Here is a 26,097-nt window from a genome sequence, read left to right on the forward strand (position 1 = left end):
GAGAAATAGAATTGAGGAAAATTCCCTGTTGGGAAAATTGTAATTATTAATATATGTTAAGAAAATAGTTTCACGGTTAAGAGGATACTTCATAAGAATGAGAATAAAACTACCTAAAAGTCATGGTTCTGTGAAAGATTTGGATTTGTACCTGTTAGGATTTCTCAAAGTTATATTCTGGGGCAGTAAACTGTTTGCTCAAATGTAAGAATTTTGATGAAAAACTGGAAAAGGAGCAAACTTACAAAAACAAAACAATGACATCAGGGAAAACCCAGGAAGCATAATTTGAGTTGACCTTGCCTTGTACAGTACTGGCATTTTGTTCCAATGGGGTTTTAGGAAAAAAGTTTAAAAGCCAAAAAGCCAAAAGCAGAACAAAAATTTGGCAGCAAAAATAATGCATTTAGTAAATTCCAAGTATCTTGTATTTCCAAAGCCTATTCCTATTTATTAGCCTCTTAAAACTAAAGCAACAACAACAACAAAAGAAAGGTCTTCCACCAAGTCAAATACAGCCCAGACCATCAATTCTATTTCAGATTCAGCTTAAACTCTAGGACTGTTAAACCATCCCCATATAAACACTGGTCAGTTAAACGGCTTTCTTTACACCTGTTAGCACCGTCCATCCCTGGGAAGATGGCAGGAACTACTTTTATTTCAATTTGCAGATATATAATTTATCAGGTAAAAAAAGAGTCCTTATAAAACATACTAGGAAAGAACCTTATCATTTCTGCCAAAGAAAGTTCAGCATGAACTCTCAGTGTGCATTTTGTTTTCTTGCTGTAAAATGAATTCCTTATTATTTAACCACACAGTGTGTCATGAAACACATTCCACTGGAGAGAAACTCAGCTCTTTAACAAACCAATTTCCAACCCTCATTCATGGAAACCATAAGGTGTTCCCTTAACTAAGGAGAAAACCAAACATCAGTGAAGGGACAATATAGGCAACCCAAGAAAACAGCCTGTCTGAGGGGGTCCATGCTGAGTTTAGAGCTTCGATGTAAAAGCCAGCTTGGATCCACCTGAAAATAAGTGGGAGTTGCCTACTTAAAACCCTGAGAAACTTGAATGGAACAGTCACATATTGCTTTAAGTAGGAGTAGTAGAAGGTGGGAATCCACTCAGGTCCATCCATGTCCCACCTACCCAAAGTCATATCCTGAGGGTATTGTTTTCCCAACAATCCAAGCCACTCTGGAACAGCTGTTCTGAATTCTGTATGAAACATCTTTGAACACATATTGCTAAGGTTCCAGATATCAAACTTTGTGTGGGAAAAGCTATGCAGCCAATTTATAGTGCTTAGGCCAACTGTTAATTTATTTAATGGGTTAATAACACCAACCAATACTAGGTGGTTTATCTGTTGTTCAATAGCCTATAGTGTCTGTCTGAAGATGTTTGAGAGTTTCCATTCTCATTAAGTGAAAATAGAACATCATTTCTAACAGTCTTATTCATCATTCTATTTGAATCTTGTATAAAACAGGCAACCAAACAGCATTTTCTTTTAAAGCTTCCAGACAGTAAGTTAGCCCAACAGGGTACGCGGTTAAAAAAGAAATAAAAATTAGTATGTTTTGATTCCAACAAGTTGATAAATTTCATTTCTAAATAATAATTAGATGTTTGGAGTGCAAATCCATAATTATCGAATCTTAGATCTTTTACTTGACTTACTTGTATTTTAAGAGCAGCCACTGAATTAACCAGAGTCCTACAAGGATCATGCCATTAATTTCACAAATAGAAAAGGCCCACTGCACCCGGTTAAAATGGTCAAAAAATGTGTCCGGTAGTGGAGGCTGAACCTCCTTAGGAGGTACTCGTTCATGGACGACCGAGATCATCACTGTGGTGAGAACAAAACAGGAAAGTGCATAAAGAAAGGCCAGAAAAGTCTTGCCCCACTCCATGGGGTACTGGGAGCGCTCCAGTTCTGGCATGGGGATTTTTATCATCTCCTTCCTATACCCATTTGGCATCCCATTGGGTTTAATCTTGATGCTGAAGCTGCCATCAGGGGTGGGGATGTCTACGTCAATGTTGAGGTGCCCATTGGCATGGCCATTCTTGTGTGCTTCCAAATGGTGCTCCATTTTCAGAGTTTCTATCATGTCCAAGAGCCGCTGCCCGTTGTCAGAGGAAACTCGGCACAAGGGGGCTTTTTTGAAATCCTCTTGGGTTAGGTTGATCAAGTCCTGGCCTGTGAAATGCTCCAGAGGCTCACAGTATTCTGGCATAGCATTCTCCAGCAGCCAGTCTGCCACCTTCTTGGGTGACCAATAAACCACTTCCTTCATTGTACTGGCAGACACCAGTCAGTCCCCAGCTCACTCTTGGCAGGTCAGCAGTCACTGTTCCAACAGGGTAGGACACTGTCCTGCCTCGGCTCGTTCATCCTGTGGGGTTTCATGAGCAGAGACTTGTTTGGCAAGATGGTCAGGGCAGTTTTTAAACACCTCATGTAGCTGTCCAGGGTTCCCGAGCGCCTGAGCATTAATTCACCTCATTTTTGAGCAAGATTCTTCCTTCTGTGAAAGCAAGAGAAAATATCAAGATACTGTACTTCTAAATTACCCCCCTCAAAATGCAAAGCCTTATATGCATAAGGAAAGTGGAAAATTAGTTACTGGTAAACTCAATAGTTTTCCAACATGTATTAGTTTCAGGTACCATTGATTCCCTGGTTATTGGTTTTCTATGACACAGCATTAACTTGGATCTGAAGATGGATGTTGTCAAAGGAGACATGTTCTATAGAATTTCCAATGATCTGTTTCCTAAGAAGCAATTTAAGAGTGCTTTGGACACTTTTCAACCTGATCAAGAGACCAGGTATTCTCTTTGTCCTTACATGCTTCCTGAGACAACATAAAAGAATAAAACTTGTTTATCTCGTGAAGAATGTTTAAAATTGTACATACTATATAGCAACTCATAGAATTGCTGAGTTTCAAGATCATCTGGCTCAATACTTCTATATTCTTTTTTTTTCAAAAAAAATAAAATAAAATCAGTGAATCCCCTTTTCCAAATGTGCTCAGTTCCCAAATGTATAAAAGATCTACAAATGCTGCTGCTTGGATTGAAGCACAGGTAAAGGGCCAAGGTCCTGACTGCGCTGTTGATCTTTCTTAATCTCAGCCCCTCTCAGGTTCTGTGGAACCCCATGGTTTAAAAATTAAGGATCTGATGTAACTCCTTCATTTATAAATGAAGAATTGGAGTTCTAGAAATGTCAAGAAACTTGCCCATGGCCAAGTGGCAGTCTGCACAGAAGTGTTACAAATTTCTGAGTTCTAGTTCAGTGGATTTACTTAAAATATCTGGCTACTTATGTGAAAACAGCCAAAGGCATATCTGTAAGGAAGATTCTAAAGTAGGATTCAAATTTTATAAATTTATGCATAAATAGAAACATACATAAATAATATATAATATTTATAATATATCTATAACTATAGCTACTGTACATAGGTGAGAATCCCTAATGCAAAAATTCAAAATCCAAAATGCTCCAAAATCCTAAACTTTTTAAGCACCAACATGATACTCAAAGAAAATGCTCATTGGAGCATTTCAGACTTATGGATCCATGCTCAACAGAGTGTATTCTGTAAATATTCCAAGGTGCCCCCAAGATTGAAATCTGAAAGACTTCCAGGCCCAGGCATTTTGGATAAGTGATGCTCAACTTACATAATACTGCATAAAACAACTGGAAAGAAATATATCACATATTAACTGGAGTTATACTTGATGATAGTTCTGCAGGTATTTTCTACTTTTCTCTTACCTATTTTTCTTTAATAAGCATATATTACTTTTAAAACAATCATACAAAATAAAAAACAAGAAAAGTTAAAAATAAAAGACCTAACTCCTTAACAAAGCATAATAATAGCTAATGCAATGTGGCCCTTGGCAGAAGACAGACCACAGTTCAACTCTCAGCGTCTCCCATACATAATCCATTATGTGAGCTTCAGCTTAGTCACCTCTAAAATGAAGATAATGATAATCAAGTATTTCCTTCACAGGGTTGTTGTCGATATTTAACTAAAAAATCATAAGTGAAAGTTCATGAAACATAACCTAGCTCCAAAAGCAGTGATTTTCAAATGAGTCTGTAAGTACCCATATCCTGTTTTCTTTCTCAAATTATCTATCATATCCAATAGCCACTGTCCACTACTTCTCACTATGAAAAAAAGCCTATCTACCAGTGGGCTAATTTTTTTCTCAAATGATGACTGTTGCAAATATCTGGAAATTTGAGAGCTTGAAATGCTGTTTCCCTGAATATGTTTTCATGAAATAATAATCTGATAAAATCTTCCAAGCTTTAAAACAAAATCTATAGCCAAATAAGCCTAGGAATACATACTGTAATCTCTCCTGAGGACAGCAGTATGCATTACGATGCTAAAATCTCTAGGAAATCCTACAATAAAGGAACTATTCACCAGGATTTCTCAAATTGACTTCATCAAGGCTGTCCTACTCCTTGCCCCTTTTCCTATAGGACTCATCTCTACTGAATCCCAAAATCCTTGTCAGATGGAGACACGGTCTTAATCTATTGCTCAGGCTGGAGTGCTGTGGTGCAATCATAGCTCACTGCAACCTTTGTCTCCTGGGCTCAAGTGATTCTTCCAACTCTGTCTCCAAAGAAGCTGGGACCACAGGTGCATGCCACTGTATCCAGCTAATTTTTAAAATGTTTTGTAGAGATGGGAGTCTCACTATGTTGCTTAGGCTGGCCAAAATCTATGCTAGAAAGAACCCCATCTTACTCTGGGAGTCCCAGTCTTACTTTAAGAGTCCACTCCCAGTTTTCCAGCCCATATAAGAACCAAATGGCCGTAATAGCTTTTAAAGATTTTCCAGACTTTGCAAACAAACTAGGTGTTTGTGTGTGCTTCCATAGTGCTGTGCACTTTCCTTGTCACACCTTTCTGTGACTAAGTGTCTGGCTAGCCAACCTGCCAATCCCAAGAACCTGTGGCTGACTGTGGAGAGCTGCAATGTGAAACACCCATATATCTCACATGCCTGGGGCTCAGAAAGTGCTCAATCAATGTCCGCTCAGTATCTTCCAAAACATTCCTTAGACCTAGCAACATGTAGATGACTTAATGGGAAACAAACCTGCTGAAAACACAATTGAGAATGAAAATGGCTGTAAAACAATTTGGATGGGCAAGGAGAGTAAGATGGGCATTCTCCAGAGAAATGTAAAACCAAAGTGCATCTCTGACCACTTAAAACCACGGTAAAGAAACTTCAATTGCCATAAGTACTGCCCAGAGAGTGTCGAGAACACATGCATGCCAAATGGGAGTTCTGGCGGAAGGTCAGGAAGAAAAGGGGACCTCCTTGGCCTCAGACCCAAGGCCTCCCCTCAAACACTCTTCAGCAGAGTTAGGAAAACAGCCAAAGGAACCTTCAACATCTTGAAGTGATTGTGAGAACTCTAAAGACATATGCTCAGTGGAGTATTCAGGCCCAAGGGAGATGAACACAGGATTTTCACCTAGGTTTTTCATTTCCCCCTTGCCCAGCACAGGAAGTCAGCCAGGACAGAAAACTCCCTGAGAACCACACACCCCAGAGAGAGGCCAAAGTGTTATTTCAGTTCTCTCTGATGGGAGGAAGAATCACAAAATATCCTCTCAAGACATAATCAACTTTTACTTTATTTTATTTTATTTTATTTTACTTTACTTTAAGCTCTGGATACATGTGCTGAACATGCAGGTTATCTAGGTATACATGTGCCATGGTGGTTTGCTGTATCTATCAACCCATCATCTAGGTTTTGGGCCTTTCATGCATTAGGTATTTGTCCTAATGCTTTCCCCCACCCCCTGATAGGCCCCTGTGTGTGATGCTCCCCTCCCTGTGTACAACTCCCACTTATGAGTGAGAACATGCAGTGTTTGGTTTTCTTTTCCTAGGTTAGTTTGCTGAGGATGATGGCTTCCAGCTTCACTCATGTACCTGTTATTTATGAGAGACCTACAGTCAATATCATACTGAATGGGCAAATGCTGGAAGCATTCCCTTTGAAAACCAGCACAAGACAAGACTGCCCTCTATCACCACTCCTATTCAACACAGTATTGGAAGTTCTGGCTAGGGCAATTAGGCAAGAGAAAGAAATAGAGGGCATTCAAATAGGAAGAGTGGAAAGCAAATTGTCTCTGTTTGTAGATGACGTGACTGCATATTTAGAAAACCCCATAGTCTCAGCCCCAAATCTCCTTAAGGTGATAAGCAACTTCAGCAAAATGTCAAGATACAAAATCAATGTGCAAAAACCACGAGCATTGCTATACAACAATAATAGACAGGCAGAAAGCCCAATCATGAGTGAACTCCCATTCACAATCACTACAAAGAAAATAAAATACCTACGAACACAACTTAAAAGGGGTGTGAAGGACCTCTTCAAAGAGAACTATAAACCACTGCTCAAGGAAATAAGAGAGGACACAAACAAATGGAAAAAAAATTCCATGCTCATGGATAGGAAGAATCAATATCGTGAAAATGACCATGTTGCCCAAAATAATTCATAGATTTAATGCTATTCCCATCAAGCTACCACTGACTTTCTTCACAGAATTAGAAAAAAAACTACTTAAATTTTATATGGAACCAAATAAAGAGCCTGTATAGCCAAGACAATGCTAAGCAAAAAATCTAAGCTGGAGGTATCACACTACCTGACTTCAAACTACACTACAAGGCTACAGTAACCAAAACAGTATGATACTGGTACCAAAACAGATATATAGACAATCAACTTTAAAACAGGAAAAAATCAAATGCTAGAAGCCAATTTAATAACTGGCCGTCAAGTATCCACCTGGCATTATAAGCATGGCAAACACACATCTAACAAAGGAACTGGAATCTTGCAAAGATGAGCCCATCAAGGCCTCTTTGAGACAGCGAGACAAATTAATGGCTTCTATTAACAAACTGGAACAACAAAATTATTCCTTCCTTAAAATAATGCCTGTGCTTCCCCATAACTTAGAATTCTCTATGTATTTATAAAAAAGTTCAGATTCTTCCCTTAGTCTTTAAGGTCCTTCTCTGTAAAGCCTTAGCTGTCTACTCCACTTCATAATCCTTTTCTCCTCCCTGAATTCCTAAATCATGAATATCTGTGGTACACAATACAATTTAATGGTCTTATGTGCACGGTATGGTAGAAGGAGTATTAGCCAAGTGAGCCAGGGAGCCAGCATTTGAGAGTCTATCCAGCTACTTACCTTCTTGACAAAGTCCTTTAGCCTTTCCAAGTCTCAGTTTCCTCTGGGAAATAGGATTAACAACTACCTTATCTACTGATATAGTTTGGCTCTGTGTCCCCACCCAAATATCATTTTGAATTATATTCCCATAATTCCCATTCTCCTCATGTGTTGTGAGAGAGACCCAGTGGGAGATAATTTGAATCACAGGGGTGGTTCCTCCCAAACTGTTCTCATGGTAGTGAATAAGCCTCACGAGATTTGATGGGTCTATCAGGGGTTTCTGCTTTTGCTTCCCCCTCATTTTCTCTTGTCACCACCATGTCAGAAGTGCCTGTCACCTCCGGCCATGATTCTGAGGCCTTCCCAGCCACGTGGAGGTGTAAATCCAATTAAACCTCTTTTTCTTCTCAGTCTTGGGTATGTTTTTATTAACAGCATGAAAACTGACTAATACAGTAAATTTGTACCAATAGAGTGGGATGTTCCTGAAAAGATACCTGAAAATGTGGAAGCAACTTTGGAACTAGGTAATAGGCAGAGGTTAGAACAGTTAAGAGGGGTTAGAAGAAGACAGGCAAGGTTTGAAACTTACTAGAGACTTGTTGAATGGCTTTTCCCAAAATGCCGATAATGATATGAACATTAAGGTACAGGCTGAGGTGGTCTCAGTTGGAGATGAGGAACTTGTTGGGCACTGGAGGAAAGGCGGCTCTTGTTATGTTTTAACAATGAGACTGGCAGCATTTTGCTCCTGCCCTAGAGATTTGTGGAACTTTGAACTTGGGGGAGATGATTTAGGGTATCTGGTGGAAAAATTTCTAAGCAGCAAAGCATTTAAGATGTGATCTGAGTGCTGTTAAAGACATTCAGTTTTATAAGAGAAGCAAAGCATAAAAGTTTGGAAAATTTGCAGCCTATGTGAAAGAAAAGAAAAACACATTTTCTGGGCAGAAATTCAAGTTGGCTGCAGAAATTTTTCATAAGTAGCAAGGGGTTTAATGTTAATCCCCAAGACCATGGGGAAAATATCTCCAGGGCATGTCAGAGGTCTTCACAGCAGCCCCTCCTATCATAGGCCCAGGAGGAAAAGGTGGTTTCATGGGCTGGGTCCAGGGTCCCAGTACCATGTACAGCCTAGGGACTTGGTATCCTGTGTCCTAGCTACTCTAGTGATGGCTGAAAGGGTCCAATGTACAACTCAGGCAGTGGCTTCAGAGGGTGCAAGCCCCAATCCCTGGCAGTTTCTATATGGTGTTGAGCCTGCAGGTGCACAGAAGTCAAGTATTGAGGTTTGGGAACCCCCACTTAGATTTCAGAAGATGTATGGAAATGCCTGGATGCCCAGGCATAATTTCCTGTAGGGGCAGGGCCCTCATGGAGAACCTCTGCTAGGGTAGTGCAGAAGGGAAATGCAGGGCTGAGCCCTGACAGAGAGTCCCTACTGAGGCACTGCCTAGTGGAGCTGTCAGAAGAGGGCCACCATCCTCCAGACCCCAGAATGGTAGATCCACGGACAGTGTACACCATGCACATGGAAAAACCGCAGACACTCAATGCCAGCCCATGAAATCAGCTGGGAGGGAGGCTGTACCCTGCAAAGCCACAGGGGTGGAGCTGCTAAAGACCATGGGAACCCACCTCTTGCATCACTGTAACCGAGATGTGAGATCTGGAGTCAAAGGAGACCATTTTGGAGCTTTAATATTTGACTGCCCCACTGGAGTCTGGACTTGCATGAGCTCTGTAACCCCTTCGTTTTGGCCAATTTCTCCCATTTGGAATTGCTGTATTTACCCTATACCTATATCCCCATTGCATCTGGGAAGTAACTAGATTGCTTTTGATTTTCCAGGCTCATAGGAGGAAGGCACTTGCCTTTTTCTCAGATCAGACTTTGGACTGTGAACTTTCAGGTTAATGCTGAAATGAGTTAAGACTTTGGGGAATTGCTGGGAGGGCATGAGTGGTTTTGAAATGTGAGTACATGAGATTTGGGGGACCCAGGGTAGACTGATATGGTTTGGCTCTGTGTCTTCACCCAAATTTCATTTTGAATTATATTCCCCTAATTCCCATTTCTTGTGAGAGGGACCCAGTGGGAGATAATTTAAATCATGGGGTTGGTTTCCTCCATACTCTCATGAGATCTGATGGGTTTATCAGGGGTTTCCACTTTTGCTTCCTCATTTTTCTCTTGCTGCCGCCATGTAAGAAGTGCCTTTTGCCTCCTGCCGTGATTCTGAGGCCTCCCCAGCCATGAGAAGCTGTAAGTCCAATTAAATCTCTTTTTCCTTCCAGGCCCGGGTATATCTTTACCAGTAGCATGAATATGGACTAATATACTTGCTTTCACACAAGCTGCTACTGCTGTGAGGATTCAATCACGTAAAAGGAATAAAAGCTACTAATTACTCCAGGAAGTATATCTTAGTCTTCTTGTAATATCCTATACTTCTTTTCTATTGCCCAACTGGGTCCACAGCGATACTTCATGAATATATACTGAAGCTGGCACTTCCAAATGACATTTTTAAAGCCCAATCATTCCGACAGACATGAGTAAAGACAGCCTTTGAAATTTCAAGAGAAAATAAATTTTTATTTTCTTAAGCAAGCCTTGAAACTTGAAATAAAGGGAAAGTAAATTTTCTTGCAAGTGATGCTGAAATTGTATAAAAGGGGGAAAAGCTCAATGCTATGGAAGTGATCTGTTGGACAGCTATTTAGTACTTCGAAGGTCACTGCTAAAAGGTAGGAACTTACTCAGAGAATCGAAAGCCCAGATGTACAGGGAGAGTTGAGTTACTTTTCCCTGAATTCACACACTGTGGTGTTTTTGAAAAAAGGAAGATAAAACATCACATCTAGACCCAGAAGACTGTATGTATGTTAACCTGGGCTCAGAGAACAACTGCCACCATCACCCAGAAAGCCATGCTGAATCCATTATTGGGGGAATGCTAAAAAATAACATAGAGCCCAAATTACTAGACATTTTTCAGAACTGGGAAGAATAATGTAAGAAAAAATATGCATAAATTCTTTATCCCAAAATAACACAAAATTTGCGACACAGAAGCAGCACAGAAATACTTAGTTCGTATGTAAGTTTTAGAGATAAGTAAAGTGCAGTGAGATTGTGATTTGTCTAAAATCTCATACATAGCAGAGTTGCCCTTGGGGCTAGACCAAGACCCAAAATGATTTTCAGGGCTCTCTCACTGAAAAATATTCAATGGTCTTGCATATCTAAGTTTGTATCAAGAGTGGTCTAAAAAGTTTCTTAAAATTATAATGGTGTTCTTTAGAATAAAAGGAGAGAAAACCAGCACATGTTCATTATAGATTCTAAGCTTACCAAGATTTTATATTTAACCTCAACTTAGTAAAAAAGAAATCTGCCAAATTCAATTTGGCTCCAATTCTTAAAATATACATTTTAGACTTTAATATTTAAAAAATCAACAGATAATATGCCATGACATGCTAAAAACTATGTATAGTTAATTATCAAAGTCAAGAAGGTCTTTAAAATAGAAAAGTAAAAGCAATTATTCTGGTAATGAAAAACAGTTTACTAACCAAAATTAGTAAATAAGTCATTTATAAATTTTTTCTCTTTATTCACCAAAAACTCTATTATACTATCTTGTTATCTGGCATTCTCAAGAACAAGACAGCGTTAACAACTTACCATGCAAATTACACACTGAACGTAAGTTTTCAGGAATCAGAATACCACCAAATACACATCGCAACTAGACCTGGAGCATGCTCAGAACATCTAAATATTCTAACGCTTGCTCTGACACTAACCTGTACTCCAATTCCAGTGCCTCAGTTTCCTGGTATGGAATTATTTATTCCATCCACTTATTCCATTCATTACGGGAATTTGCTTGTACCTGACAGTGTTTTAGAAAACAATACAGTTAGAGGCCAGTCTCGGCAACACAGCGAGACCGCATCTCTACTTTTAAAATGTAACAAAAAATAAATATATTTAATAATAAAAATAAAAGCAAAAGTAACATGGAGTATATACATGATTTTACTTTGATAGCTTCTAGTTGACTTAAAGCAAGATCAAAATTTGGTGGGCATGTAGCATTTAGCTCAAACTTTATAACACAAAACTACATGTGGTTTACCTTGTTGAAGAGCAATACAAATCAAGAATTGATATTACTTTATTGTGAAAAAGACTAAGTGCCTCTTTGTAAATGCTTCAATTTCAGAGAAAAGTTTTTATATCTTACAGGACATAGGCATAGGCAAGGACTTCATGACTAAAACACCAAAAGCAATGGCAATAAAAGCCAGGATAGACAAATGCGATCTAGTTAAACTCCAGAGCTTCTGTACAGCAAAAGAAACCATCATTAGAGTGAATGGGCAACCAACAGGATGGGAAAAAATTTTTTGCAATCTACCCATCTGACAAAGGGCTAATATTCAGAATCTACAAAGAACTAAAACAGATATACAAAGAAAGTGGGTGAAGGATATGAACAGACACTTTTCAAAAGAGGACATATATGACGCCAACAAACATATGAAAAAATGCTCATCATCACTGGTCATTAGAGAAATGCAAATCAAAACCACACTGAGATATCATCTCATGCCTGTTAGAATGGCAATCATTAAAAAATCGGGAGACAACAGATGCTGGAGAGGATGTGGAGAAATAGGAACACTCTTACACAGTTGGTGGGAGTGTAAATTAGTTCAACAACAACAACAAAAAGGAAAGCTTTTATACCTTCTAGAACTTTTTGTAAAATAAAAACTTGAACAGGTTCAGTGGCTTACACCTGTAACCCAGCATTCTGGGAGGCTGAGGCAGGCAGATCACTTAGGGCCAGGAGTTTGAGACCAGCCTGGGCAAAACCTGTGTCTCCTAAAAATAAATAAATAAAAAATTAGCTGGGTGTGGTGGCTCATGCCTATAATCCCAGTTACTCAGAAGGCTGAGGTATGAGAATTGCTTGAACCTGGGAGGCAGAGACTGCAGTGAGCCGAGATCATGTCAGTGCACTCCAGCCTCTAGCCTGGGCAACAGAGCAAGACTTTGTCTCAGAAAATAAAAGTAAATAGTAACCTAACAGACCTTTTAAGGCAATGTAGCCTACTGAAATACTCACGAGTTAGGTGTTCAATTCTTCTCTATTTCAATTTGGATGGCTTTTGAATGCTTTTCTCCAAAGCAATCTAATAAGCTATAGATTTGTTATTTAGCGTTTGAAGAGTTAAACAGGAAGAGTTCATAAAATGATATAGAGTTGAAGAACAAAAATGGTTAGAGTAACAGCCACATAGTTTCACCTGAAGGACCTACCTATTTATTTCAGTCTACCTTGCAAAAATTTTAGAAGATACTTTTGATGCCTTAACCTTTAAATTGTTCCTTATTTTAAATTGCTATTACATGCGGTGCTCACAATTCCACAGTCCAACTCTGGGTAGCAAATAAAATCATCCCCTAAGAAATGGCCCCTTGAACTAAGTGTGTGCAGACTGACCTACATTGCTAAGATATAAGAAGAATGGCTTGCTGGAATGCATGTATTTTGCCTTTTTGTCCACTTTGGCTTGTTCAAAGAGCCTTACTTAATGACATCTTTTGGTCTCCTCCATTAAATATTAAACATTTTTAATAAATAAAAAATTATTCAATAATGTTTAATAGTTAGATTTTACCACATTTTTCTCAGAGGCTGCCCTATAACTTACACAATTGATAGTTTCCCGTCTTTCCCCCACCTCTCCCAAAATGACCCATTCCATTATAGTAGCCCTCAATGTTGCAGATGAAAAGAGAGAATTTTGGGAGACAAAACAGATACGACACAGTGAGAATAAATAAACCATGTCTACTGTATATCATAAATCATGGTTCTATAGTTGTTTACTGAGGATATGAAATATAACACTGTTTTATTCATTTCATGGAGAGTCCTGCCACCAGCAACATCAGTTAATTCTGCCTCGCCTTCCCTAAGCCTCCACTTGAGTAATTTTGTGACAGAATATGTGTAAATATTTAGTGATCAGGAAATCCAATCATTGATTATGGCAAAAAAATTAGAAAAAAATCTGAAAGTTATAGAGTAGGAATTGATTAAATATATTGTACAACAGAATACCAAGTCTCCACCACAGACTGTATTGTATTTCCATATCTATAGTGATATATATTTATAGCTTTGTCACAAATAAACAGGTTACAACAAAATGTAGTACTTTTGTAAACACACGTTACAAATATCCATACGGAAAAAAAAAAAGTCTAGAAGGTATATATTAACTTAACTTCTTAATCCTTACCTCTGGGTAACAGAATTATGAAATAAATCTCTGCTTCACTTTTTTTCAGTGTTTTCTAATTTCTCTGATAAACATACATTACTTGCATTTAGAAGCGGAAAGGGTTTCTTCCCCCAAACATACTCTTTGTTTTTAAATATGTAGGCTGCATTGTAAGCTTAAAAATACATGTTTCCTACATTAGCTTTCTTAAAAAATATAAAATGAGCCTGCAGATTTCTCTAAATAATTGGAATCTTGGCTTTCTGTGTATATTTAGGTTCCCAAATTCTTCATATTCCCAAGACATAATGGTCCAGGCATACAAGCCAAGCCACTAAAAACGATGAAGCTGAAATCTGAATCCAAGTGCATAAAGCAACTCCAATCTCAGATATTTCCCATCATTCCAGAGAGAAAAATATAAGCTATTAGCTCTACAATTGTTTTATCATCTAGATTTCCTTCAATATCCATCCACTCAGGCTGCTGCAAAACAAAAAAGACTACATAAAAACTCTGCCTGTTATCATTACAATAAAAACTAATATAACAGCTCCACTGACAATTAATTACTATTGTTTTTCCCATGGGATTTCATTCTTAGTACTAAATTACAAAAAACCTGGAACATAATCTACTCCCACTCAACTGATTAACTGCCCCTCTGAGTCTGAACCAACAGGACTATTTTAATATTTGCCTAGTTAATTCATAGAACTTGGACACGGATTCACTGTAGCAGTACTCAAGAACATAGGACCTAATCAGTGTTTCCAAATTCCATTAGCTCTCACATGAGCTGATGTACACAGTACTGATCTCATCTGCCCCGGGAAGCCTGGGAAAGTCTAACACAGACTCTCTATTTCTATCACACAACACTCAGTTCCTTTCCTTTCTTCCTATTCTTTACCCAAATGAGAGTTAAAATCTTTCTTATTTGCTCCTCATTTAACTGGAATAAAAATATTGCATGTTCCTTGGAATCCATCATAAAAGTAAGTTAAGACTGTAAAAAGTCAGATGGTTTAGAAAAAGGTTGAGGCCATGCTTCACTATTCTCTGCTTTTTAAGAATCGTTGATGCCATATTCTAAAGCATATCCACAGTGCCCAGCTTACTAAAACTACCTCTGTTTACTCATCTATAGAGTAAAAATAATCCTGCATTCTTTTGGGCAGCAAGAAAGATCAGAAGTTTGACATGGAATTTAGTAGGAGCATAGCAGCATGAGTTTTTCAAAGCATTTATGGGAGAAAAAGTTCATATCTTTGTTCTTTTCTTCCCTTTCCAACAGAAAATCCAACAGTGGTCAGTCAAGAGCTGACAACGGGGTTGGGGTGGGGGTGGCAACTGGAGGTGAGGTGGCAGAGCCAGTGTCACAGCAGAGAAACAAAGTCACCCTGCCCCACTATTCCTTGATCCCTCTTCATCCCTGTCTCTCCTCACACCCCCAGGATTAAGCAAGCATAAACTAAAAAGGCTGCCCAAGGAAGTCATTCCATCAGTCTCTCAAGTTCACATGTCCATCAGAACCCAGGCACATTAAATCAACTTGGGTAGTAGAACGTGTGCAATGGTAAGGACTGTGGCAAACAGGATAGGGAAAGCCATACCTGGTGCAGTTAAAGTTCAATTTTTTAAGGAGCAAAAATAAACAAAAACATGCAAGCTGAATCTGGCTCATGGGCTTGCAACTTCACTTGCTCTCTCATTCTTTATATTTAATTATTAATTCCTGGAGATCCTATCTCGAATGCTCTCACACATCTACTCCCTTTTCCCCACTCCCATTTGCTTCTGCTATAGTTTCTGCCTCCAGCCTGGCTCAACTGCAACCCTCTGCCACACTGCTGAGATTTACTACATAATCTGATCTCTTCGCTTGAGGCTTAAGCTCCCCACAGCTCTCAAGATGATGTTCAGATGTCTTGACTTAGCTCCAAGGACTTCCATGATACAGGCTATTTATTTATCTGTACTTTTCAGCCTTGCCCTTCAAGCTCTCGGCTTGTATTATACCCATACTCAAGTATTCCAGCGGATTCCCACACAAACCAGTCATTCCATACCTTGAAAGCTGTTCCTTCTGCCTAGAATATTCTTCCTACTTTATACTTTCCTTTATTCTTTCACTTGCTTTGGAATCTCTGGAGCTTAATGCATAGGACACACTTAATAGATGTTTCCTGAATATATGAATAAATGAGAATACAACGGAGATGACTTATGGTTCCAAGAACACAGACCCAGTGATGCGTATCTCCTTTATACATCAAGCACATAAAAATTACATAAAATATAACTGCTGAAATTTTAATACTATAATCAGTTTCAAAATAAAATGAATTTCTCATTATCAAAAGAAGAATAATCTCAAACTCAGAATAGAAAAGATACACGTAAACACATATTCTAGAAGGATATCAGACTTTAACTCTAGCCACTAGGGGCTGGGGACTTAAGATGCCAGCCAGGGCAGAGGACTGAAACTTAGACCCTGGAATAAAGCAAGAATCTCTTTAAGACTAGAAAAACTGGACCCATGAAACTGGCACCCAATGATACAGAGTCCAGATTTACACTGTCTGCACAGTGTGAAATTTCCAAGCCAAGAAATTAAGGTAAATATAAAAGAGAAACAAATATAAATAGCTCCTTAAAGACCCTTCTTTAAGCAATGGTTCCCAGGACTCCCATGGAAAAAGTAATCTTTGCTGAGGATGAGCAAATTATTGAAAATTATAAATCATACAAGGAAATGATCCACCATAAGGGAAATTTGGCAGGTGTGACAAACAGAAGTTTACCAAACCATAAATTTGAGAGTATAAAACAGATTTGAAGAGACTATGGGATAAAGAATTGAAACCACAATGAAAATACAAGAATTTTTTTTTTTTTTTTTTTAAGACAGATGTGTTTAAAGAAGGTACAAAGAAACCCTAGTTTCTCTCCGCTGGCCTGTGACCCACTGACACTATAGGAGGAAAGAAGAGAGAGCAAAATGTTAAAGGCAGGTCAAAAGAGGAAGTGAAATCTGCAAAAGTATAAAGTATGTAAATATAAAGATAATTGACACGTTTTGTCAAGCCTCAAAGATCTCAACAACCTAGCACCCACATCCTCTTTTGGGGGGTGAAAAGGGAAACAGAAAACTGAATCCAGTTAATTGAAAAATGAATCAGATTTCCAAAAAGGTATTTCGCTGAACATATCATTCTATCTCATTGTCTCCAAAAACTCCTCTGAAATGGTAGTAACAGGATTTTTTTAGAGGGAATAAGAAATCAAAAGAGTCAAAGAGAACAGAAGAGGAGAAAACAGCAACACAATTTTGGAAGTTGGGAAGCACATGAATCAGTAGTGATGGATCTGGCGGGCCCAAAACAAGGAGCCCTAAGCCAGCAAAGGGGAAAGAAGCACTCTGATTTATGTAACAGTAGATACTTCCTATATCCTTAAAAGTTTGAGGAATTGGTGGCATCAAGTACCTTGAAATGGTGTGAAAGTCGAGTTAAAAGACCACTTAAGAAGTTCCTCTAGATTCTCACTTTGGCCAGCTGAGCAACTGCCTCTCCCCAACACCACAGAATGTTGAAGTTAATCCTCTTGAAAAGAGAAATGGAGAGTTTCTAGAGTAGGGGACATCAAACACAGTTGAAAGTAGGGGTATCTTACTAAAAACAAGGGAGAAAGTGAAAGTTGTAAAAAAATTAAGTAGGATCTGCCCTTACCTTTTACCTCCTTAGGCACCCAGAATAACTTCCGGTGAATGATCAGATGAATTTTTTTTCTAGAAACACCCAGGATTTTAAGAAAAAAGACTTAAGGATACTGATCATCTTACACTGAAACCAGATAAACAAGCTCACTTTATGCAAACAGTTTTATTTGTGCCTACTTTAAAATATGAATGGGCAACTAAAATAAAAAAAAAAGTCACCAGATGGCTAAAGAAGCTCTCTAATAAATAAAAAAGCCAGAGAGGAAGATAACAAACAAACAGAAAGAACTTGGAAAACAGACTAAGAAAAGCTATTACTAACATTTTCAAAGATATAAAGTATCAAAAATGAACAAGATGATACCAAAAAAAGGAGAGAGAATTTTAAAGAGGGAACTCCTATAAATTCTTAGTCAATATGAACAATTCAATAGAAACAACAGAAAAAGTTGAAAAAAAAAATCTCAAATGTGAAACAAAACGAAAGATGAAAAATCGAGAGAAGAAAATAATTAAAAAGCAATCTAGAAGCCTAAGATCAGAATAGCAGGAGTTAAAGAAAATGCAGGAAAAAAAAAATAAAAGATTTAGAAATATCTTAAATCTAAAAAGAGAAAATTTTAAAAATTCTCAGAACTAAAGGGGACATGAGTTGCCAGACTGGGAGTTCATCAACTCTCCGAAAGCAATGGCTGAAAGCATGTTGTTGTTATTGTTATTCTACATTAATTAATTTTTTTAAAGGGATAAGAAGGCCGGGCGCAGTGGCTCACACCGGTAATCACAGCACTTTGGGAGGCCAAGGCAGGTGAATCACGAGGTCAGAATATCAAGACCAACCTGGCTAACATGGTGAACCCCATCTCTCTACTAAAAATACAAAAAAAATTAGCTGGGTGTGGTGGCACACACCTATAGTCCCAGCTACTTGGGAAGCTGAGGCAAGAGAATCAATTGAACCCGGGAGGTGGAGGTTGAAGCCAGCCAAGATCATGTCACTACTCCAGCCAGGGAGACAGAGCGAGAGTCCGTATCAAAAAAAACAAACCAAAAAAAAGAGGGCTTGAAAATGCTCCAGCGCCATCCTGCTTTTCACCTTCTGGTTGTGCTTCCCTCCATCTCACTCCAACCAGAAGGGCTAGTCTCCATCCCTGACCTTCCTTGTTAGAACTTTTGTCTCTAACCAGAAGAGCTACTGAGGACTTAAAGCACAATGACAATGTTCTTAATATGCAATAATAGAATTTTGATTGTACTTTCAATCACAATCTTAAAATGAGCAATAGTGCCTTCTTAATACCACAGAAATGATGACAACAATAATATTATAAACTTCACATACATGTTATATAAAATAATCATTGCCTCCAGCTTTTCTAAGACAATTCAGATTTCAAATATGTTTTCCCTTGTCTCACACATCATCAAAATTTCCTAGAAGATTTAATATTTCAGTTTCTAAATTACTTTTCTTTCAGCATGTTTCTGCTACCCAGAAGTAGTTAGAAATTCTTGAACAGATATGTGCTGACAATTTTTACTCAGAAGCATGGCTACTTTAAATAATCTATGAAGGCTGATTAAGGCACCCCATTACCATGCCTAACAAAGATCATCAAAAGCAACTAGGCTGGGTGTAGTGACTCACACCTGTAATCCCAGCACTTTGGGAGGCTGAGGTAGGCGGATCACCTGAGATCAGGAGTTCAAGACCAGCCTGGCTAACATGGCAAAACCCCGTCTCCACTAAAAATGCAAAAATTAGCCAGACATGGTGGAGCATGTCTGTAGTTCCAGCTGCTTGGGAGGCTGAGGCAGGAGAATTGCTTGAACCCAGGAGGCAGAGGTTGCAGTAAGCCAAGATCAATCATGCTACTGCACTTCAGCCTGAGTGACAGAGTAAGACTCCATCTAAAAAAAAAAAAAAAAAAAGCAACTAATTTAAAGTATGCATTTGGCTTTTAAATTGGAGACTTTCAAGTTTTCAAGTGATGGTAACAGATTAATAGGCTGAAAGAAAAGAACATAATTTCTTGATTAATATAATATATTCAAAAAACTAACTATACTAAAGTGTTTTTTTTTAAATATATTTTATTTTACTTTAAGTTCCAAGATACATGTGCAGAGCGTGCAGGTTTGTTATACAGGTATACATGTGCCATGGTGGTTTGCTGTACCTATCAACCCGTCATTTAAGTTTTAAGTACCATATGCAATAGCTGTTTGGCCTAATGCTCTCCCTCCTCTTTCTCCCAACCCCCTGATAGGGTCTGGTGTGTGTTGTTCCCCTCCCTGTGTTCATGTATTCTCACTGTTCAACTCCCACTTATGAGTGAGAACATGAGGTATTTGGTTTTCTGTTCCTGTGTCAGGTAGCTGACGATGGTGGCTTCCAGTTTCATCCATGTCCCTGCAAAGGACATGATCTAATTCTTTTTTTTATGGCTGCATAGTATTTCACGGTAGATATCTACCACATTTTCTTTATCCAGTCTATCACTGATGGACATTTGGGTTGGTTTCATGTCTTTGCTATTGTAAACAGTGCTGCAATAAACATATGCACGCATATATCCTTATAATAGAATGATTTATATCACTTTGGGTATGTACCCAATAATATACTGGCTCAAATGACATATGCTGGGTCAAATGGTGAAAAGCAACTGCAACAAAAGCCAAAATTGGCAAATGGGATCTGATTAAACTAAAGAGTTTTTGCACAGCAAAAGAAACTATCATCAGAGTGAACAGGCAACCTACAGAATGGGAGAAAATTTTTGCAATCTACCCATCTGACAAAATTTTAATAACCAGAATCTACATGAAATGTAAACAAATTTATAAGAAAAAAACATTAAAAAGTGGGCAAAGGATATGAACAGACACTTCTCAAAAGAAGATATTTATGCAGCCAATAAACATTAAAAAAAGCTCAACATCACTGATCATTACAGAAATGCAAATCAAAACCACAATGAGATACCATCTCATGCCAGTCAGAATGGAGTTTAAGTTTTGTAGTTCACTGCGGATGATAAATTCTCTTTCACTGGGTAACCAATAGTTTTCCATTTCACTGAGAAAAAGTCTACCAAAGTATGTTTATAAAAATAAATTGGAGTGACTGAGGTAAAAAAGAAGGGAATATGACCCTAGGGACTAATACCAAGTTTCAAAATTAGCAACAACTCACAGGCCTAGATAGGAGAAATCAAGTTCAAGTCTACCTCCGAAAATAAATTTCTAGTATTTATTTAGATAGCTTGAAAAGTTCAAACTATTTTCAGACTAGAGAGCATGCTAAAAAGTAAATTTTAAATTCATGGCACTTAAATGTATATCCTTCGAGCATTCCTTGCCATGACAGCACTGCTCACATGCCCATCATGTTCTTTGCTACCATAGATGGTTCTCCCTGTCTCCTTCTCCTAGTGCCCTGGAGGTAAAAAAAAATCAAATATTTTAGGCCGGGCGCGGTGGCTCAAGCCTGTAATCCCAGCACTTTGGGAGGCCGAGGCAGGTGGATCACGAGGTCGAGAGATCGAGACCATCCTGGTCAACATGGTGAAACCCCGTCTCTACTAAAAATACAAAAAATTAGCTGGGCATGGTGGCGCGTGCCTGTAATCCCAGCTACTCAGGAGGCTGAGGCAGGAGAATTGCCTGAACCCAGGAGGCGGAGGTTGCGGTGAGCCGAGATCGCGCCATTGCACTCCAGCCTGGGTAACAAGAGCGAAAACTCCGTCTCAAAAAAAAAAAAAAAGTTTTTCTTTCTTCAATAATAAATTGACTTTGTCTTACTGAAACATTTTACTTTATAAATTTTCTAATTTGTTAAATGTTTTGACTCCTTTGTAATAACACTTAGCTTAAAACACAAACGCGTTATACAGCTGAACAAAAATACTTTTCTTATATCCTTATTCTATAAGCTTTTTCCTATTTTTTAAAATTTTATTTTATTTTTAACTGTTTAAACTTTTTTCTTAAAAACAAAGACACAAGGCCGGGAGTGGTGGCTCATGTCTGTAATCCCAGCACTTTGCGAGGCCAAGGCAGGTAGATCACGAGATCAAGACCATCCTGGCCAACATGGTGAAACCCCGTCTCTACTAAAAATACAAAAATCAGCTGGGCATGGTGGCACACACCTGTAGTTCCAGCTACTCAGAAGACTGAAGCAGGAGAATCACTTGAGCCCAGGAGGCAGAGGTTGTAGTGAGCCAAGATCACGCCACTGAACTCCAGCTTGGCAACAGAGCAAAAGTCTATCGCAAAAAAAAAACGAAAAAAAAAAAGCAAAAACAAAATGCAAAGAAACAAACATACACATTAGTCTAGGCCTGCACAGCATCAGGATCATCAGTATCACTGTTTTCTACCTTCCACAACTTGTCCCATTGGAAGGTCTTCAGGGCAATAACATGCGTGGAGTTGTCATCTCCTGTGATAATGATGCCTTCTTCTGGAATTCCTCCAGAAGGACTTGCTTTATAGTTAACTTTTTAAAATATATAAGTAGAAGGAGTACATTCCAAAACAATGATAAAAGGTATACTATAGGAAATATATAAACCAGTAACAGATCCAATTATTATCAAGTGTTATGTAAACTATGTAATTATATATCCTATAATTTTATACAACTGGCAGTGCAGTGGGTTTGCACCAGCATCATCACAAATGTGAGTAATGTGCTGCACTAGCATGTTAGGACAGCTATTACACCACTAGGCTATATAAATTTTTCATCTGTGTTATAATCATATGGAACCACCACTGCACACAAAATCTATCATTGACCAAAATGTCGTTATGCCACACATGACTCTACTACCTCCCTTCCACTGCAACTACCATGGTTCAGGTGGCATTACATTTCATCTGAACTATTGCCACAGCTTCCTCAATACTGCTCCTGTGCACAACCCACCCCATCCAAACCCCAATTGCACAATGCAGCAAGAGAACTTTTAAAACTGTGTAATTACCATCTTTAAATTCTTGCAATAATTTCTCACTGTTCTTAAAATAAAACCCACACTTAATTATTTCATGTTGTACAAGACCATTCCTGCCTTTGTGCAGTGGAGTTCCACCACTGCACACTACACTTCAATTACTTTGGCCTACTTAAGAGAGTTCCTGCCTCACAGCCTTTGAACATACTGTTGTCTCCACTTAGAACACCTCCACATGATGGGATTCCAGTCAATATTCAGGTCTCCACTCCTATGTTGTCTCTTCAACTAAGCCTTCTCTGAGCATCATCTTTGACTTAGTACATCCTGTGCTGCTATAACAGAATTGAAGGCTAGGAAGTTCAATCTCAAGGGGTTGGCATCCAGTGAGGGCCATCTTGCTGCATCATCCCATGGTAGAAGGCAAAAGGGCAAAGAAGGGGTGAGCTTATCTTTTTATATAAGGGACCCATTCCTGTGATAATAGCAGTAATCCATTCATGAAGGAAGAGTCTTCATGACTAAACCACTTCTTAAAGGTCATACCTCAGAACATGTTGCATTCAGGATTGTTTCCAACACATGAAATTTGGGGGACCCATTCAAACCACTGCACTCTTATCTATATAATCTTATTTGCTGAATGTCTTTCTGCCCTACCAGAAATCAAAGCTCCATAAAGAAAGGTCCCTTGGTTGTATTTTTCATTATTGTATTCCCATGAGCTAGCACAATGCCCAGCACATAGTAGCCACTCAATATACATATCTGTTTCATGAACAACAAAAAATGAATACAGAGAAAGAATGTGGCCAACTACATTTGATCATAACATACTTCTTAAATCTAGATTATTTGCAGTGTGAAACTGACTATATTAACTTCTTTAAAACTCACTTTTCCCCTAATATAAAAAATAACAACCCTATAAACTAGAGATTTCATCAAAAGAAAATTAATTTTTAAAATAAGTAATCTCATAAAAAATACAGCTAAGATTTTTACATGAGAAAGTATACTTCCTTTAATCATACCATTTCTTCTTTAGATTTGCTTTAGGAGGAGAGAAAAACACTGAGCCCTACTGGCCTTGGTAAAAAAAAATTCTTAAATGTATAAAGAGAACTAGCTAACCTTAAGAGAAGGTTCAGACAGGTTCACAATTTTTTTATTCTTTGCGATAAGAAAAGGAAACTTAAATCCAAAGTAATGCAATAATATAAAAACAAAAATGCTCAAAAATCATTTCATGTTTGTACAATGATAAAATACTTGACTTTTTTCTTCTTCGAATTGTAGATATAGGCATCTTCCATGTAAAATTAAGCCCTCATTCTTTTCAAAGCTAGCTAAATCCTCCTCAGCAGTACATTCAATCAGATTTCTAAGGGTATCTTCGTAGGAAATACGGCTTAAATATATGCGCTTATAGATGTTTCTCAACAGCTTTTGAAATATAACTTCCACATCCTTTATAAATGAGTTGTTCATTAATTTGTACTAGCAACTAAGACACTGGTAGGAATAATAAGATAATACAGGCACATCCGAGCAATACAGTATCAAGATGGCATGTCCTTAATTATTCCTTCCCAAACAGGTCGTATGCACCAAAATAGAACTGCAGGCATCACTGTCCTAAATTATCTTTTTAATGTCCAGATCATGTAATGTTCAATTTTTCAAAATTCTGTATTCATCACTATCTAAACCATTTGACGAAAAGTCAGTCTCATATACAATGAGAGCAATATGTGAGCATAACCTGAGATGGTGGCATGGCTCATTAAAAGCATTTCAGAATCTTGTCAAATGATCTAAAGATGTAAATTGTAAGATCAAACAATTTAACTTTCAAATGTCACAGGTTACTTCAGTATAAAAGACAAATAAGGAACAAGGAAAAATATGGATTTAACTTGTAAAAGAACAAAACGTCAGTCATAAAGATAAAAACTGGATAAATGACTAAGAGCAACAATTATGTATTAATACTACATTTGGAAGAAAAGAATCTTTTAGTACAAGAGGTAAAATCTAGCACCTAGACATATGCCCAGCAATGGCTTTTAAAATTATTTCTGGAAACTACATTCTTACCATAAGATAAGCACAGCAGTTTGTGTGTCTATTTCACATCTTGATTATGTGCTACTCCTATGGTAGAAGAATCAAACTACATTATAATATTAAGAGTCTCATAACCTAAAGTAAGTTGTTTTTATAAAGCTAAGTATATATTATATAGACATCCTGTTCATTATAAGAATTTGATCAGCATTCAGAGAACAGATTATGAAAGCACTCTGGCAAAGGCATAGCCACATCAATTGCACTAAAGACACAGCTGAAATTTGTCTTCTATTTATAAACCTAATGAGTTTTTCTCTTTGGTACAAAGCGGGTCAGCATTAAGCAGCTAATGACTGATTATATTAATACATATTTACAAAAGCCAAATCACTGAATCAAAATAAAATCAAACATTTACTAAGCACCTACTATGCACAAAGCATTGTCCCAGGCATTCAGTGAGCCACAAGAACCATGTGGCATTCTTACTGCCTAACTAGGTTAAAATGTCCACAATCAAATTCCTGTTCTCCTCCAGGCCAACTCCCCCTGCACGACTTATTCAGCTTAGTAAATTCCAATTCCATTCTGTCATTTGCTCTGGCAAAGACTTGCCGCTGGTGAGTGCATATGAGAGTACTGTCTCTCCAATCAAGCTCCCTCCCCCGACCCCAACCATATAATCTATTAGAGCAATCCTATCAGCTTTACCTTCCAAATATACCAGAAACCAATCACCTCTAATATTCCTGCTGTGTTGTCTGTTTCTACTCTTGCCTCTTTAAAATCACTTCTATGCTCAAAACCCTTTGTGCTGGATCTCACTCCAAGTAAAAAAACCAAACCTCTTACAAGGCTTTGTAAGGTCCCAAGTGATCTGGTTCCTGCTACCTCCTTGACCTCATCTTCCTCCCTCTGCTTAAGAATCCTCACTCATCCGGCCGGCCTCTCCCACTTGCCCATTCTTACTTCAATGACACTGGCCACTGTTTCTCTAATATGCCAAACATGTTCCTACCTGAGTCTTCGTACTTGAGGGCCCTTCTGGAATATTCTTCCCCAGATATCCTCATAGCTCACTCCTTTGCCTCCTTCAAGCCTCTTTTCAAATATTCTTATCAACTGAATGTTCCTTGACCACAACCTTTCATACTCCATATTTTACTTTTTTATTGTCTTTGCAGACCAAGGCAGGTGAAAAGAAAGCAAACTTAGGACAGAGGGAACAAGAAATTCTAGGGCTGTGGTCAAGAATATGAAAAAACTGTGACCACAGGTTAGGTTATGAGGCCTGAGCAACCAAGCAGAAAGAAGTCAGGAAGTGGGATTAAGTAATTCCCTGGAGCTTGAAAGAACAGGTTTGGTGGCTGTCTTGAGGCATTGTGATGACTACAACACAAGTGGTGGGAAGGCAGACAAGGTAGAGATTTTCCGGGCTAGAACAAACTAAGAAACAAAAGGATTTAAGGGTGTGACTGGTGCTTGTCAGTCTAGTCACAGTACATTGAGCACAGGAATTTGTAAAATGGGTCATGGTTTAGAACACAGGAGGCATCAAAGATGATGTAGAGAGGAGGAATTTTTAAGAATCAGGCACTTATTGTAGGAATCATGGCTCATGATAGCTCATCATCTGGAGTGGATTCAAATAAAGATGGGGTGACAGAACTGTAATTTATTAGTTGGCCAAGGCACAAACCTTGGGAAGGATAGTTTGGCCCCCATGGGAG

The 26,097-nt window shown here is 38.3% G+C and overlaps 1 protein-coding gene across 11 annotated transcripts in view; it reads right to left on the bottom strand.

The window, feature by feature from the left end:
• SGMS1 (sphingomyelin synthase 1) overlaps window positions 1-26,097 on the bottom strand; it is a 313,773-nt gene that overhangs the window by 35,398 nt on the left and 252,278 nt on the right. For 10 of the 11 annotated variants that reach the window (XM_074382520.1, XM_074382524.1, XM_010333308.3 and 7 more), the window contains one exon: window positions 1,695-2,548. In XM_074382520.1, coding sequence (XP_074238621.1) covers window positions 1,695-2,317 — 623 coding nt within the window. In that variant the 5' untranslated portion in view covers window positions 2,318-2,548. Of the gene's footprint in view, window positions 1-1,694; window positions 2,549-11,104; window positions 11,194-26,097 lie in introns of all 11 variants that reach the window. The other variant, XM_074382521.1, reaches the window with a different exon arrangement.

This window comes from Saimiri boliviensis, chromosome 12 (assembly GCF_048565385.1).
Source record: "Saimiri boliviensis isolate mSaiBol1 chromosome 12, mSaiBol1.pri, whole genome shotgun sequence".
Taxonomy (NCBI): Eukaryota; Metazoa; Chordata; class Mammalia; order Primates; family Cebidae; genus Saimiri; species Saimiri boliviensis.